Genomic DNA, 12,215 nt, shown 5'->3' with positions numbered 1-12,215 from the left:
CCTTCCAGTTATATGGAAAAGAAAACTACCATTGAAGAGGCTCAGTGACCCACCCAAAGTTACTGGGACACCATCTCTTAGTATCAAAGTTGTCCCTCTCAAAACTGACACTTGGAGACCTTGCCTCATTAGATTCATAATGCCAGGTCAGTCTAAAGTTACAACTACTAACAATCAAGTAGAGGAATCTGAAATAGTCACATTTGTGATTTTAAGAAAATACATGGATTCACAACACAATCTAGATTAATTGACAATGTCAGCCTCTTAAAAGGTTGATACCTCAATTAGAGCACCAATTAAAATTAAATTTAAAATGTTAGTGCTTAATCTGAGTCAGGTGTTCCAGAACTCTGCCATATTCCCCATTTCTACTCCTAGGTCAAAGACTTTGTCAAATAAGCCCACAGTACTTTCCATTTCTTTCCTCACTTAATCAGGAGTAAATTTGGCTTAAACTCTGTCACTGAAATAAGGTACAATGTTTGTCCTCCAACCTAATAAGGGAAAATTCCTGATACTACAGCTTTTCTCTATGTAAAGGAAGAATATATTGAGGATTATTATTTATCATGTCATAAACATACATCATAGAGAAGATTGTCTTCAAGTTTGATATTTAATATAGAACGAAATAGGTGTATTAGATTAATTTAACTAGTCAATTTACTGTGCCTGGTATCAACAACAGCACCCAAAGCACAAAAATCTCACACACAAGAAATAATACTTAACAAAAGACACGTTCAAAACTTTTTTTTTTTTTTTTTGCGGTGCTGGGGATTGAACCCAGGGCCTTGTGCTTGCGAGGCAAGCACTCTACCAACTGAGCTGTCTTCCCAGCCCTCAAAACTTATATTTTGAGAATTATAAAATATTTCAGAAATACAAGAACACATGAGTGGGTGGGAAGACATCCTATATTCATGGATTAGAATTCTTAATATTGCTAAGATGGTAATAGTTTGCAAATTCATCTACAGATTCAATGCAATCCTATCAAAATCCCAGCTGATTTCTTTACAGAAGTTGACAAGCTGAATCTAAAATTCATATGAAAATTCCAGGGACCCAGAAGAGCTAAAACAATCTTGAAAGAGAAGACAAGGTTGAACAACTCACACTTTCTGATTTCGAAAGCTTGACTACATCACAGTAATCAAGACAATGTAGTATTGGCAAAGATAGATGGAATGTAATTTAGAGCCCAGAAATAAATCCTTATATTTATAGCCAATTATTTAAGACAAAGGTGCCAAGACATTTTAATGGAGGAAAAAAATTTTCAATTCATGTGCACATGAAAAACAATGAAATTGGAACCCCTACCTCACACCATATTTTAAAAAAAAATGAACTCAGAGTTTATAGCTTACTATGTGTGAGGCCCTGGGTTTAACCCAGCACTAAAACAAAAACAAAAAACAGAACACCTCAAATGGGTCAAAAACTTACGTTTAAGAGTTAATAATAAAATCTTAGAAGAAAACAGGCATAAATCTTGGATTAGGTGATAGTCTGATACAAAATCAGAAGTAAAAACAACAAAAGAGAAAAAACAGATAAACTGGACCTTGTCAAAAACTTTTGTGCTTCAAAAGGCACTAGCAACAAAGTGAAAACACAGTCCATAAAATGGGAGAAAATATTTATAAGTCATATCTTTGACAAGGGCCTAATAACCACAGTATATAAAGAACCATAATATATAAAGAACTCCTATAATTCAATAATACAAATAACCCAGTTTTTAAAAAATGGGCAAAGGATTTCATAGACATTTCTCCAAAGAAGATACATAGATGGCCAATAAGAACATGAAAAGATGCTCCACATTATTAGTCCTCAGGAAAATGCATATTGAAACCATGAGATACCATTTCATACCCAGTAGGATAGCTTTAACCAAAAAGACAGACAAAAGGAGGTGTTAGCCAAAAGGTGGAAAAATTGAACACCTTGTAACACTGTTGGTAGAAAATGTAAAAAGGTACAGTCTCTTTGGAAAACAGTCTGGAAATTTCTCAAACGTGTTACATACATAGTTAACACATGATCCAGCTTTCTGATAGTGGTTAACTGATTTTCCAAGATAAACAAAGTTATCTTTTTCTTCTCAATGTTAGGATGTGCTAGAAATTTAAAACAAAAGGAAATAAAAACCTCAATGTATGCAGAACAGTTTCTTTTGCTTTTTAAAATTAAACCATACAAACTCAAACTCTGGCTATCGAGGACCTTTAGAATTTAAATCATTCTGCATGGCTGTCTTCTCCAACTTCAAGAATTTACAAAAAATTAACCATTTCCATAGCATTCCTCACATTTCCCTGTCTTATTAAACTGAGTGCATTTGGTGTGTCTTCAAAGATTCTAGTTATTCCCTATGCACTGTCATCTGCCCTATTTTCTTTACACAGGAATCTCACAAACTTATACTTCTTGCCTGGGTTTTCCTCACTAAATCGCATCCTTCAAACCAGACCTCTCCCATTATGTAGCCTTCCTTCCTTCCTAGAACTTACTGCAGTTGTCCTTCATGTTTATTTGCTAATTCTCTGATTACCCTGTCAACTCCCTGAAGACAAGACCCTTGCTCATTTTGGGTTCACAACTGCAGCCTGACCTGACACTATCACAGACAATGAATGAACTGACCTGTGGTCAGGGTGCTATAACAGCCCCTCTCTCCTGATTTCCTGTCCTAATCTGCAAGGGACTTAGAAGCCATTGTAGGTAAAGTAAGAGACTGTAGATAGCACATGGGTGACCTGATCAGATGCCTAGAGTGTAATAGGAATTACTGTGAATCCATTTTGAGAAATCTGTGATTTCAAGAGACAAAGTTTTTAATTCTGTGTGGTTCAAATGGTTTAGTCACAGACTGCATTGGAGAGAGATGTGTGTCCAAAGAATTGTAAAAGAGAAGAGAAAAATGTAAGCTGCTGAGCTAACAAAAGGTACAAAAAACAGATCTGGAGACTATTCAGCAATTTAAGAAGATTCAATTTAAAGTTACATTTATCTTGGAAAAAGTATATTTTCTGTTTCATATGAACAATATTAACAAAATCATTTTTAAACAAAAATTACCTACTATTTATAAAATATCCTTTAATATATTGGATGTCTTGTCAATCATGCTCCCCAAATATTAACAATATTCAGGTCCACATCATAAGCAGTTATTTATACCTCAATGTCTGAAATTCTATATATAGGCAAACCAGGGAGCAACTGCTTTAAATAAATTTAAATACTTTTAATGACATCACAACTTTACAAAAAATTTCTTTCTCCATCCATATTTAAAGTGGTCACTCACCTGCATTAAAAGCTGTAAATAGGTTTTTCCTTGAAGGACCTAAAATATAAAAGAAATATATGAAAAATGCACATATGTTTAATGGAAATACCACACACACACAAATCAAACTATTTTGTAAATAAAATGGTTTTATTTTCAAAAACAATCCACTAACCTAAATTTTAGGTTCTAGGTAGGAAAAATCATTGAGATGAAATCACCTTTTTATCAAGCAAGTTTTAACTATAAAATGATATCCAATTATGATCCAAAATGAAACTATAGTTTTAAAATGGGCAGTTTTAATGGTACAAGTCACATTATTTCTTAAAATCAAGAACAGCTAATTTTTTTTAAAACAGTACTTAATTATGAAAAGTAAATGGATGCACAGATTATTAAAAAATTAAAATTAAAAAATAGTACTGAATTCACACATTTTCTAAGCACATACTGCTATCTCCAACTGTTGTCAGGGTCAAGGGGCCAGACTTTACAAAAGACTAGTGTGCCTTCTCAAAGTGCCGATTTCTATTCAGCTGTGAAGAAAATTAGACCTAATGCTTTTTCTCCAAACTGATACAGTATAAAATAAACCAGGAGTGACAATAGGTATGGAGCTGTAAGGCACTGCAAGGGTCTGCTTGCCACAGTGTTTCTAGCACATAACCATCTGCTGACTACTAGTAAAACTAGCTGCCATATTACATCAATGGAAATTTACAGAGATGATTATCTTTTCGGATATGTGGCTGTTATAAATGGAAAGCATTGATTCCCCTTCAAATCAAACCTTTGTGATACAAAACTTACAAATTCAATGGTGAGGCACTTCATAATACTGGAGTTCCCTGCTCCATAGAGTCATCAGGGGAAGACCTAAGTTCTTTTCTGAAAGTTACCTCAGTGTCAAAGTTTGACAATGTTTATTTTCAGTCACTGTTGTGTGGATTATGGGGCTTTATCATCAACGAATAAAAACCACAATTTTATATACTGATGCTATCCCAACAGAGGGTCATTTGACACCTCAGAAATGTATTTAAGAGGGTGGACAAATAAGAACCTGCTCAAGAATCTTTGTTCTAACACTTGTACATATTTTCTCTTCAGTTAGGTAACAAGAAGAAAGTGTTCCTAAATAGTCAGTAGGTCAGTCACCCTTAAGTTACCACACAATCACATGCATATATGGATATATATGGGTATATGTAGATACATATATAGATAGATACATGCACACACACACAACTGTTCAGAATACTGAGAAATGGATACTCTCATACTGCTGTGAGAGGGTAACTCCTTTTTAGAAAGTTACTTAGTAATACTAAAAAAGAGGTTTATATAGCTAAATCCAGTAATTCTCCTTTCAAGAATATCCCTCAGAAGTAATTAGAATCTGAAACAAAGAGCAATGATTCATATAGAAAGATGTATTGTGCACCACAATAGAAGTCAGATACTATCCAATATAAACTAACTGGACCACCATAGAATTGGAAAGTACATCACCATTAAAAGTGAAGAAGCTCTCACAATATACTATAAATTAATAAAAAGCAAGATACTGAAGAGTTAATACACTATGACCTCAATTTGTTCAAACAGAAACAAAACCATGTTTATATGTACAGGAAAACAATTAGAAGGAAATGCAATGGTAATTGGTGGCTGACAGAATGAACAAAGACTCTTTGCATGTTTCTGTTTTCCAGATTCTCTAATATAAAAACAGGTCTCATTTTATGGGTTGATTCTCTCATTTACAATTATTCTTTCAGTAAAGCAAGGTTTCAATTCACTAAGAACAACGAAGACTCTGATGTACGTCAGACCCACTGTGAGAAACTTGCGTGAAAACATTGCATGTGAAGTGTATACGTGTGTACACAGGCGTGTTTTTTAAACCTGAAAAGTTATTCTTAGCAGCCACAGCAATTATAGTGAGTGACACAGGAAAGACAGATAAAGAGCAGAGAAAAACGAACATGGTCTTGGAAAAAAGACAGGAAATTAATAACCATGAAACACTGACACAGATGAAAAGCAAATCATAAATTTCTACTCCTTTCTGTGGCACATTCTAGAGTATTACAATAATTTAAGTTTTCCTACTTTTCACCTTATACCCTTGTTCTGCCTGCTGATTTTTATTTAACAGGTTTTATTTACAGAACCTACTAAGTCTCATAACAAAAACAATTCCCTTGGTGTAAAATGTATTTTATCTCCTTATTCAACTGACTTTTTAAAAAATGCTAAATACACCATAAACCTAATTATCAAATTTTAACTTCCTATGAGTAAAGGTCTTTACAAGTCTAAGCCTCCTTCTATCCCTAATGAGGACCATACCTTTTGGAGGAGTTTTTATCAAGTGCACGTGACCTCTGGGTACCAGTGGCTTCAAATATAAGGATCCTGAGCCATTCTGAAACGCTGGTTTTGGAGGTTTCTCCTCATACTTGATGGCAGCAGCATTACCGGCTGTAATAAAATGGAAAACTACTTTTTATACGTACATAAAGTATCAATCTTTCACATTCATTCCTTCTTCCTTGAATCAACAAATGCTAGGAGCACCTATAATGTGCCGATCATTACAGAGTGTCAGAAACACAAAGGGAATTTGTGTCCTCAACCTTATATCCTCAAGGACACAATGTCATGTTATAACCAGTGTGATCATACATTCTGACTTTCCTGGCATGGTCCAAGTTTATGCATCTTGTACAGTTCAACCTTCATCCCAGATAAAAATTGGAAGGCAGATCATATAGCCGTCCATGCTATGTAACAATCATGCCCAAGGTGCAGACAGGAGAAGCACACATTTCCATGGGTACAAGGCAGAGAGCAAGCAGTCACATTAAAGACCTAAGAACAATCACAGACAAACTCCAAATTCCAAGATGAGATCTGGTTCTGATCCCTGGTGGCTGCAGCAAGAATCTGAAATGCCAATAGCTGCCCTGTTATAAAGGTGCCTAGCCCCAAAGCAAAAAAGATCAAAAGAACTCTTACCTAAATAAAAATCACCTTCTATATTATATGGAAAAGTTTCTCCATTAACCAGACTTGATTTTTTTTTTTTAATCATTTCTAAATAACCTTCAACATTTAATTCCCAACATCTAATGCTACTCTGTTAATCAACACTTTGGTTCACACATTTCTTTATTACCCTTTGATGCCTTCCCTCACTTTATACTTTCAGCAAAAGGTAAGATGCTTACCTTGTTTACAAACACATTATAAATGTGAAGACAGCTAGAAAGTTTTTGGGAAACAATCCTAACTCCTACGACAGTACTCTAGCTGTCACATTGGAAACTTGTAGAAAAACAAGCTATTATGCTCCCCTGATCCTCAACCAGTTTCTGTACAATGAGCCATCTGTGAATTCTTCTTGTGCACAGATAACTTTTCTAATATTAGGTCAAATCCCTCAGAGCCTTCCCTCCTGCTGACAAGCTTCTGTCACCTTCCCGTTCTTTTCTCCAATTCTCATCTTCCCCAGCACCTAGGGACTTTATTTTTCTAAAGCTGGCAGGACACTAAGGGAAAATGACAGACCTAAAGACACCACTACTGTAAAATTCAACATAACTTTCTAGAAGATGGATAGGGAATGACGTTATACTCTTAAAATGACAGACCCAAATTTTCATAGGTTATTTTTCATATTTTCATATAAAATGGATATCAAGCTTCAGTGAGCATTCCGGTTTTTGTGGAACCAAATCCAATAAGGGAAGAAAATTATGTTATTAGAGTCTTAACCATGATTAATAACAACTGGGATTTTGTCTTGCTTTTCTTTAAGCAATTTTTATTATATTTAGTAGCAAATAAATCAAGCCATGTGTTCAGTTTGAAAAATTAAGTTCAGTTCGATTTATGAAACTAATAGAAAATTGTATGATTCTGCCTTCATGCTTTTCTAAGCTTTAGACTTCCAGTTTGCAAAAGAATTCAGTAAAAAGATTTCTCACTGAATGTCATGAGGCATGAAATTCCTGACTGCTAATTCTCAATCATATGCAGAACAAACCAATACAACAGCCCTAGCACCAGCTCCCGAATCAACTTTGGAACACACAAGAATCAAAATCCATATTTCAAGCATAAAACATCTGCATATGACTTAGATACAAACACATTTGTATTTTATGCTTATTTACATTTTTAGATATATATATATTATATATATATATATATATGTACTTATGGTGATCTATTATACATGCATCCCACTGGGTGAGAAAAACTGTTACATTGAACATACTTTCAAATACCTTTCAGTTCTCAAAACACTCTACTCCAGGTGGCTCTTTGCTTTTTAGTCAACACCACCATCTTGAATAATGAGGCATGATGCCCTTAAAATATTTCCTCTGTCCTCTATTTCGGTTCCTAACATGGAAGTTGATCTGGTATCCTGATGACAGTTCTTTATCCAGATTTATTACTCCCAGCTGATGAACTCTTCAGTGGCAATGAGTCCAATATAGTAAGAGAAGCCTAACGGTTTCAAGCTCTGGTCCTGACTTGGCCACTGCCTCCCTGTGCTGCAACACTTCACTGCTCTATGTGTAACATGTGGGCCCACCAACCGATCATGGTACTCAGAACTACCAAGACCAGATGCATCCTCAGAATCATCCTAGCACAGTGCTCCAGGGGCTGTGACCACTTCATGACACTTGTACTGTGGATTCAATATGTGAATCACGTAGGTCTCAGTTCTAAAATGTAGTTTTAAAATTATGTTGTCATATTTGGTCCTATCTCAATTATGCTGAGGTAATGGATTCTCTAGAATCCTAATTTTCAATTCCCCAGGGCAAAATGTGCTTCAAGTGAAATGAGAGAGAGGGAGAGCAAAAACAATCTTAAAAAAAAAAAAAAAAAAAAAAAATGAAGCAATCTTCTCAGAAAAGTCTAAGTAGAAGAAATAATTTTACTTAGGGGTTGGGGCTGTAGCTCAGCCTAGCGTGCACAAGGCCCTCAGTTTGATTCCCCGCACAGCAAACCAACCAAACAACAAAAATAACAAAACTTATCTGTCCAGATTTTTATGTGCAAACTAACTACATTCTAGTATGTATTTGAAATTAGTTTTTTTTTGTTGTTTATTAAATTATGTACAGACACACAGAGCCAACCTTCTGTTCATTTCCTGAATTTTTTTATGAATCAGTTTCACACTCCTCACTGTGCCAGATCATCTGCCCACCTGGCTTAAAATCAAATCACTGAAAGCCTAAGCTTTTGGATTTCGAAAGCAAAATAATCAACTTTGTAATACTGAGAATGTCTCATATATACACCAGAAAGACAAGGGGAACAAAATTATCAGTGTTCTGGATTAAATTTCTATATTAAACAGTCCACACAGAAGTGCATAAGTAGAAATCTAGCTTGTGAGGCAGAGCCTGCATTCTATGCTGCCTCTCACAGCTTCCTCACCTATGGCAGACATTACTAGTCAAACACAAAGCTTCCCCTCTGAGCCTGGGAGCAGCCTGAGAAAGTGGCAGCACTGCACTTCCTGAGGATTCTTATCAACTGACCAGTGTTGGTGGGCAAGTGCGTACTCACTTGCCCTTCCGGTCATGACAACCAAACAAAAATACTGAGGGTAAACAAGGTTCCTTCTCTCTACTGGCTTAATCACCTGAACAACTCAAAACACCTTCCTTCCAAACTATCAGGCACCCTCTTATTGCAATGAAGGGAATAAAAGAAGTCAGATATTTGTTACGGATGGTTTCTGAAGACAAGCTAGTCCTTCCCCTCTCATTCTTCAGATGAGGAGGAGGCAAACAATCGTCCAACTTCACAAGAGCTGGCAGGAAAACTAGGATGAGCTTGAGGTGAGTGCCCTTTCCTGTGTGCCCCCCACCCCCACCCCAGCCAGGGCTGGCCACAAAGGTGATGGAAAAGAACACCTATTTCTTTATTTAGTCTCTTGATCTCCCATTTCCAAGAGAGTGCAAACAGCTTTAGTTTACGTCTCATACACTGCCCTGCACCATCTGCCTCTCAAAAATAAACATGCTTTTGTGGCCAAAGTGGAAAGGGAAGGAAGTGTCTGGATTTCAGATTCTTGCCAATGTGGCAAAATTGTACACTCTCTGAAGACCCACATTGCACAATGGTCTATAAACCTTCAACTGTATTCAAGACCCAGAATATATCACTTATCCTTATCTGAGTACTTTAATGATCTTAAAAACTGGATGCTAGGTACCTGAGTCTGAAACAGCTTATAATATTTAACCTCAATAAATGAGTGTGTTTGGTTATAGACCCTACTATGTACTGTTTTATGCTAATATCCAAAGGAAATCATCTTCATGATTTTAATTTTTCCATGTTTAAAAACACATATAAAATGCCCACCAAAACTCTGAAATAAGAAAAATTATTGTCTTACACACATTTCAGTCATGTTATTTCTATAGGATACCAAAGTACTGAGAACTGGATGTTAATTTCACAATAGCACTATACGACCTCAGAAGTTCTTAAATGAGACTGCCAATAACATCACATCACAAAGAAATGAACAAAGCAAGAGAACAACATTCTTTAAAAAGGATTCAAATGCTTAAGCCAATAAGAATCAAAACATCAATCAATAGATTATTTTCCTAACATGACCCTCCATTATGAGAAGCAGGAAAATTCCAAATCAAAATTATTTTTTTTGTGTATCTTGAGGTAGTCTTTAAAAATATTCACTCATTACCTTTATATGAAATACATGTTAATTGTAATTGAAGAAAATAACCAAGGATGTAATGTTTCAATTTTAATTGTAGGAAGGTATTTTTCTGTATTTGTACAACCACAAACTACATACACAAAAGCTACTAATTAAACTATCAAATAGTCTTTGAGAATAGCATAATTTCATGTGCCCAGAATACTGACAATGCTTCTAAATTATTTAGTAAGACTCTCCAAATACACACAATATGCCATAAAATTGGTTCTATACAGAAGTATTTACATCTTATATATATTTAAATATGCCTAAGAAATACTATAGTTAACATAAATTGCAAGTTACAAAGATAACAATCAAGAGGTCCTAAAACCAATTTATTGAACAGAAATTCAAGCATGCTGACAAAGAAAAGAATCAAACCAGAAATCATCGACCTACTTCTTTTCCCAGTAAACGTGGCTAACAAAGGGATTATACAAAGGCTGTAGGATCCCACGACCAGCAGTGTCAATAAGGTAGCATCATAGTGCCTCTCTGAACCAGCCGGTGGGGTGAGTGTAGAATTGATAAAGATTTTTGAAGAAATATCAGTTTCTGTGCAACTGCGAAATCCTCCTGGTACAGTCATTTAAAAGGATCAAAGCCAGCTCAATCAGGAAAAACTGCAGCCATGCTCAGTCTCATATCCCTCATGCTTGCTCTTAGTGAATTAGAACGGAGGGGAGGAAAAAAAAAAAATCTCTGTGCTCCAAGGCACTACACAAAACAGATTAAACCAGCTAGCAAATCAAACTAAGAAAGAGACTCACTGATTTGAATGCTTAATCTGCAACAGGGACACATCGCCACTAGACAGGCTCTGTGGGTGTACGGTGAACCCCTTTGTGAACAGACAAAAAGGAACGACAACAGCATTTTACAGCCTCTTTAGGAGTGTCAGACACGGTCCTGAAGCAGTGGCCAAGCCAACATGGCTGTCGATGGAAAACACAGCACTAGAGAATCCATCTGCTTCCAGCGTCACAAATCCCATCCCAACGGCTGGGGAGCAGGTTGGTGACTCTGTTTTGGCAGTTTGTTTTTAAAATTCACACTGTAGAACAGAGAAGACTTGGAGGGCAATGACCTTAAAATAGTACACGTGTGAACTACCTTTTCAAATTCAGAGAATAATCTCTTACATGCAAATCCTTCTGCTTTTTGCCCCAACTTCAAAATTCAACCGATAAACAGATAATAATCCTGTTAAGATTTAGGTAACATATTCCAGTATTCCTAAAGTGCTCATATGGTGCGACTTAAATTTGCATATGAGACTAGCTAGTGCTGTTGAAGTGATTAGACAGAAATGTGATCACTAATTGTCATTAACACAATGCATGTTCCTCCATAAACCATTCTGTTGCACAGCTGCTGTGTGACTTTGGACCAGTAACAACATCTCTGAGCCTCAACTACTTTGTATATAAAATCAAGATAACAGAGGATATTTGAAGGAAAAAATATGAAATAATATATGGTTGCCCTGATACTATTTTATATTTAGAAAGATTCAATAAGTATTGTTTTACTTTGTCTTTACCTCCTCACCAAAAAGAGAAAAAAAAAAATGATTTGGTCTTACAAGGGAGAGAATTCTCCACTCCTCCCCACATGCCTGCATCTTGTTTTATCTGATATTTTGGTCACCAATAGAAATGTCTTTCTCCTCAACTACTTTCAAAAAATTATTTGTTATTTTTAGTTATACATGACAGTAGAATGTATTTTGACTTATTATTCATACATGGGTCTCCTCAACTACTTTTTACATTTATATTCTGTGTTCCTCACTGCACCTATCAAGATGGGGTCCTGGCTGAGTAGGCATTCCAAGAGGGTTTGAATTAATTCACAAATTAGTCTGTGAGTTAAATTAAGAAGTAAATGAAAAAGAATAAGTACTCGATCCAAAAACATCTTTCGAATGAAAAGGACACTTAATTTGCCCACTTTTAAAACAGAAAAACTTTAAACATAGTCTCCCCATTTTAATTATTTAGAATTAGGCTTGAAGTTAGAGCATATTAGTTATATCATGAATCTAGCACCTGCAGTAAAAGTTACAGAAAGTACATCTATAAGATAGTCATTTACAAAGTAAATGCAACTATAGTAATTTCTCTG

The 12,215-nt window shown here is 35.6% G+C and overlaps 1 protein-coding gene and 1 long non-coding RNA gene across 4 annotated transcripts in view; one reads left to right on the top strand and one right to left on the bottom strand.

Annotated features, from left to right (window-relative positions):
- Mtus1 (microtubule associated scaffold protein 1) overlaps positions 1-12,215 on the bottom strand; it is a 145,219-nt gene that overhangs the window by 59,644 nt on the left and 73,360 nt on the right. For 2 of the 3 annotated variants that reach the window (XM_047548322.1, XM_047548321.1), the window contains exons 5-6: positions 5,666-5,797; positions 3,326-3,364 (exon numbers count right to left, since the gene is read on the bottom strand). In XM_047548322.1, coding sequence (XP_047404278.1) covers positions 3,326-3,364; positions 5,666-5,797 — 171 coding nt within the window. Of the gene's footprint in view, positions 1-3,325; positions 3,365-5,665; positions 5,798-10,487; positions 10,714-12,215 lie in introns of those variants that run through there. The other variant, XM_047548323.1, reaches the window with a different exon arrangement.
- LOC124982099 (uncharacterized) overlaps positions 9,034-12,215 on the top strand; it is a 37,626-nt gene continuing 34,444 nt past the window's right edge. The window contains exon 1 of the long non-coding RNA XR_007108180.1: positions 9,034-9,189. This is a non-coding gene — a long non-coding RNA (uncharacterized LOC124982099). The remainder of the gene's footprint in view (positions 9,190-12,215) is intronic.

Source organism: Sciurus carolinensis, chromosome 4 (genome assembly GCF_902686445.1).
Source record: "Sciurus carolinensis chromosome 4, mSciCar1.2, whole genome shotgun sequence".
Lineage (NCBI taxonomy): Eukaryota > Metazoa > Chordata > Mammalia > Rodentia > Sciuridae > Sciurus > Sciurus carolinensis.
Note: the sequence above shows the minus strand (reverse complement) of the source record. Positions and strands in the feature narration are given on the sequence as shown.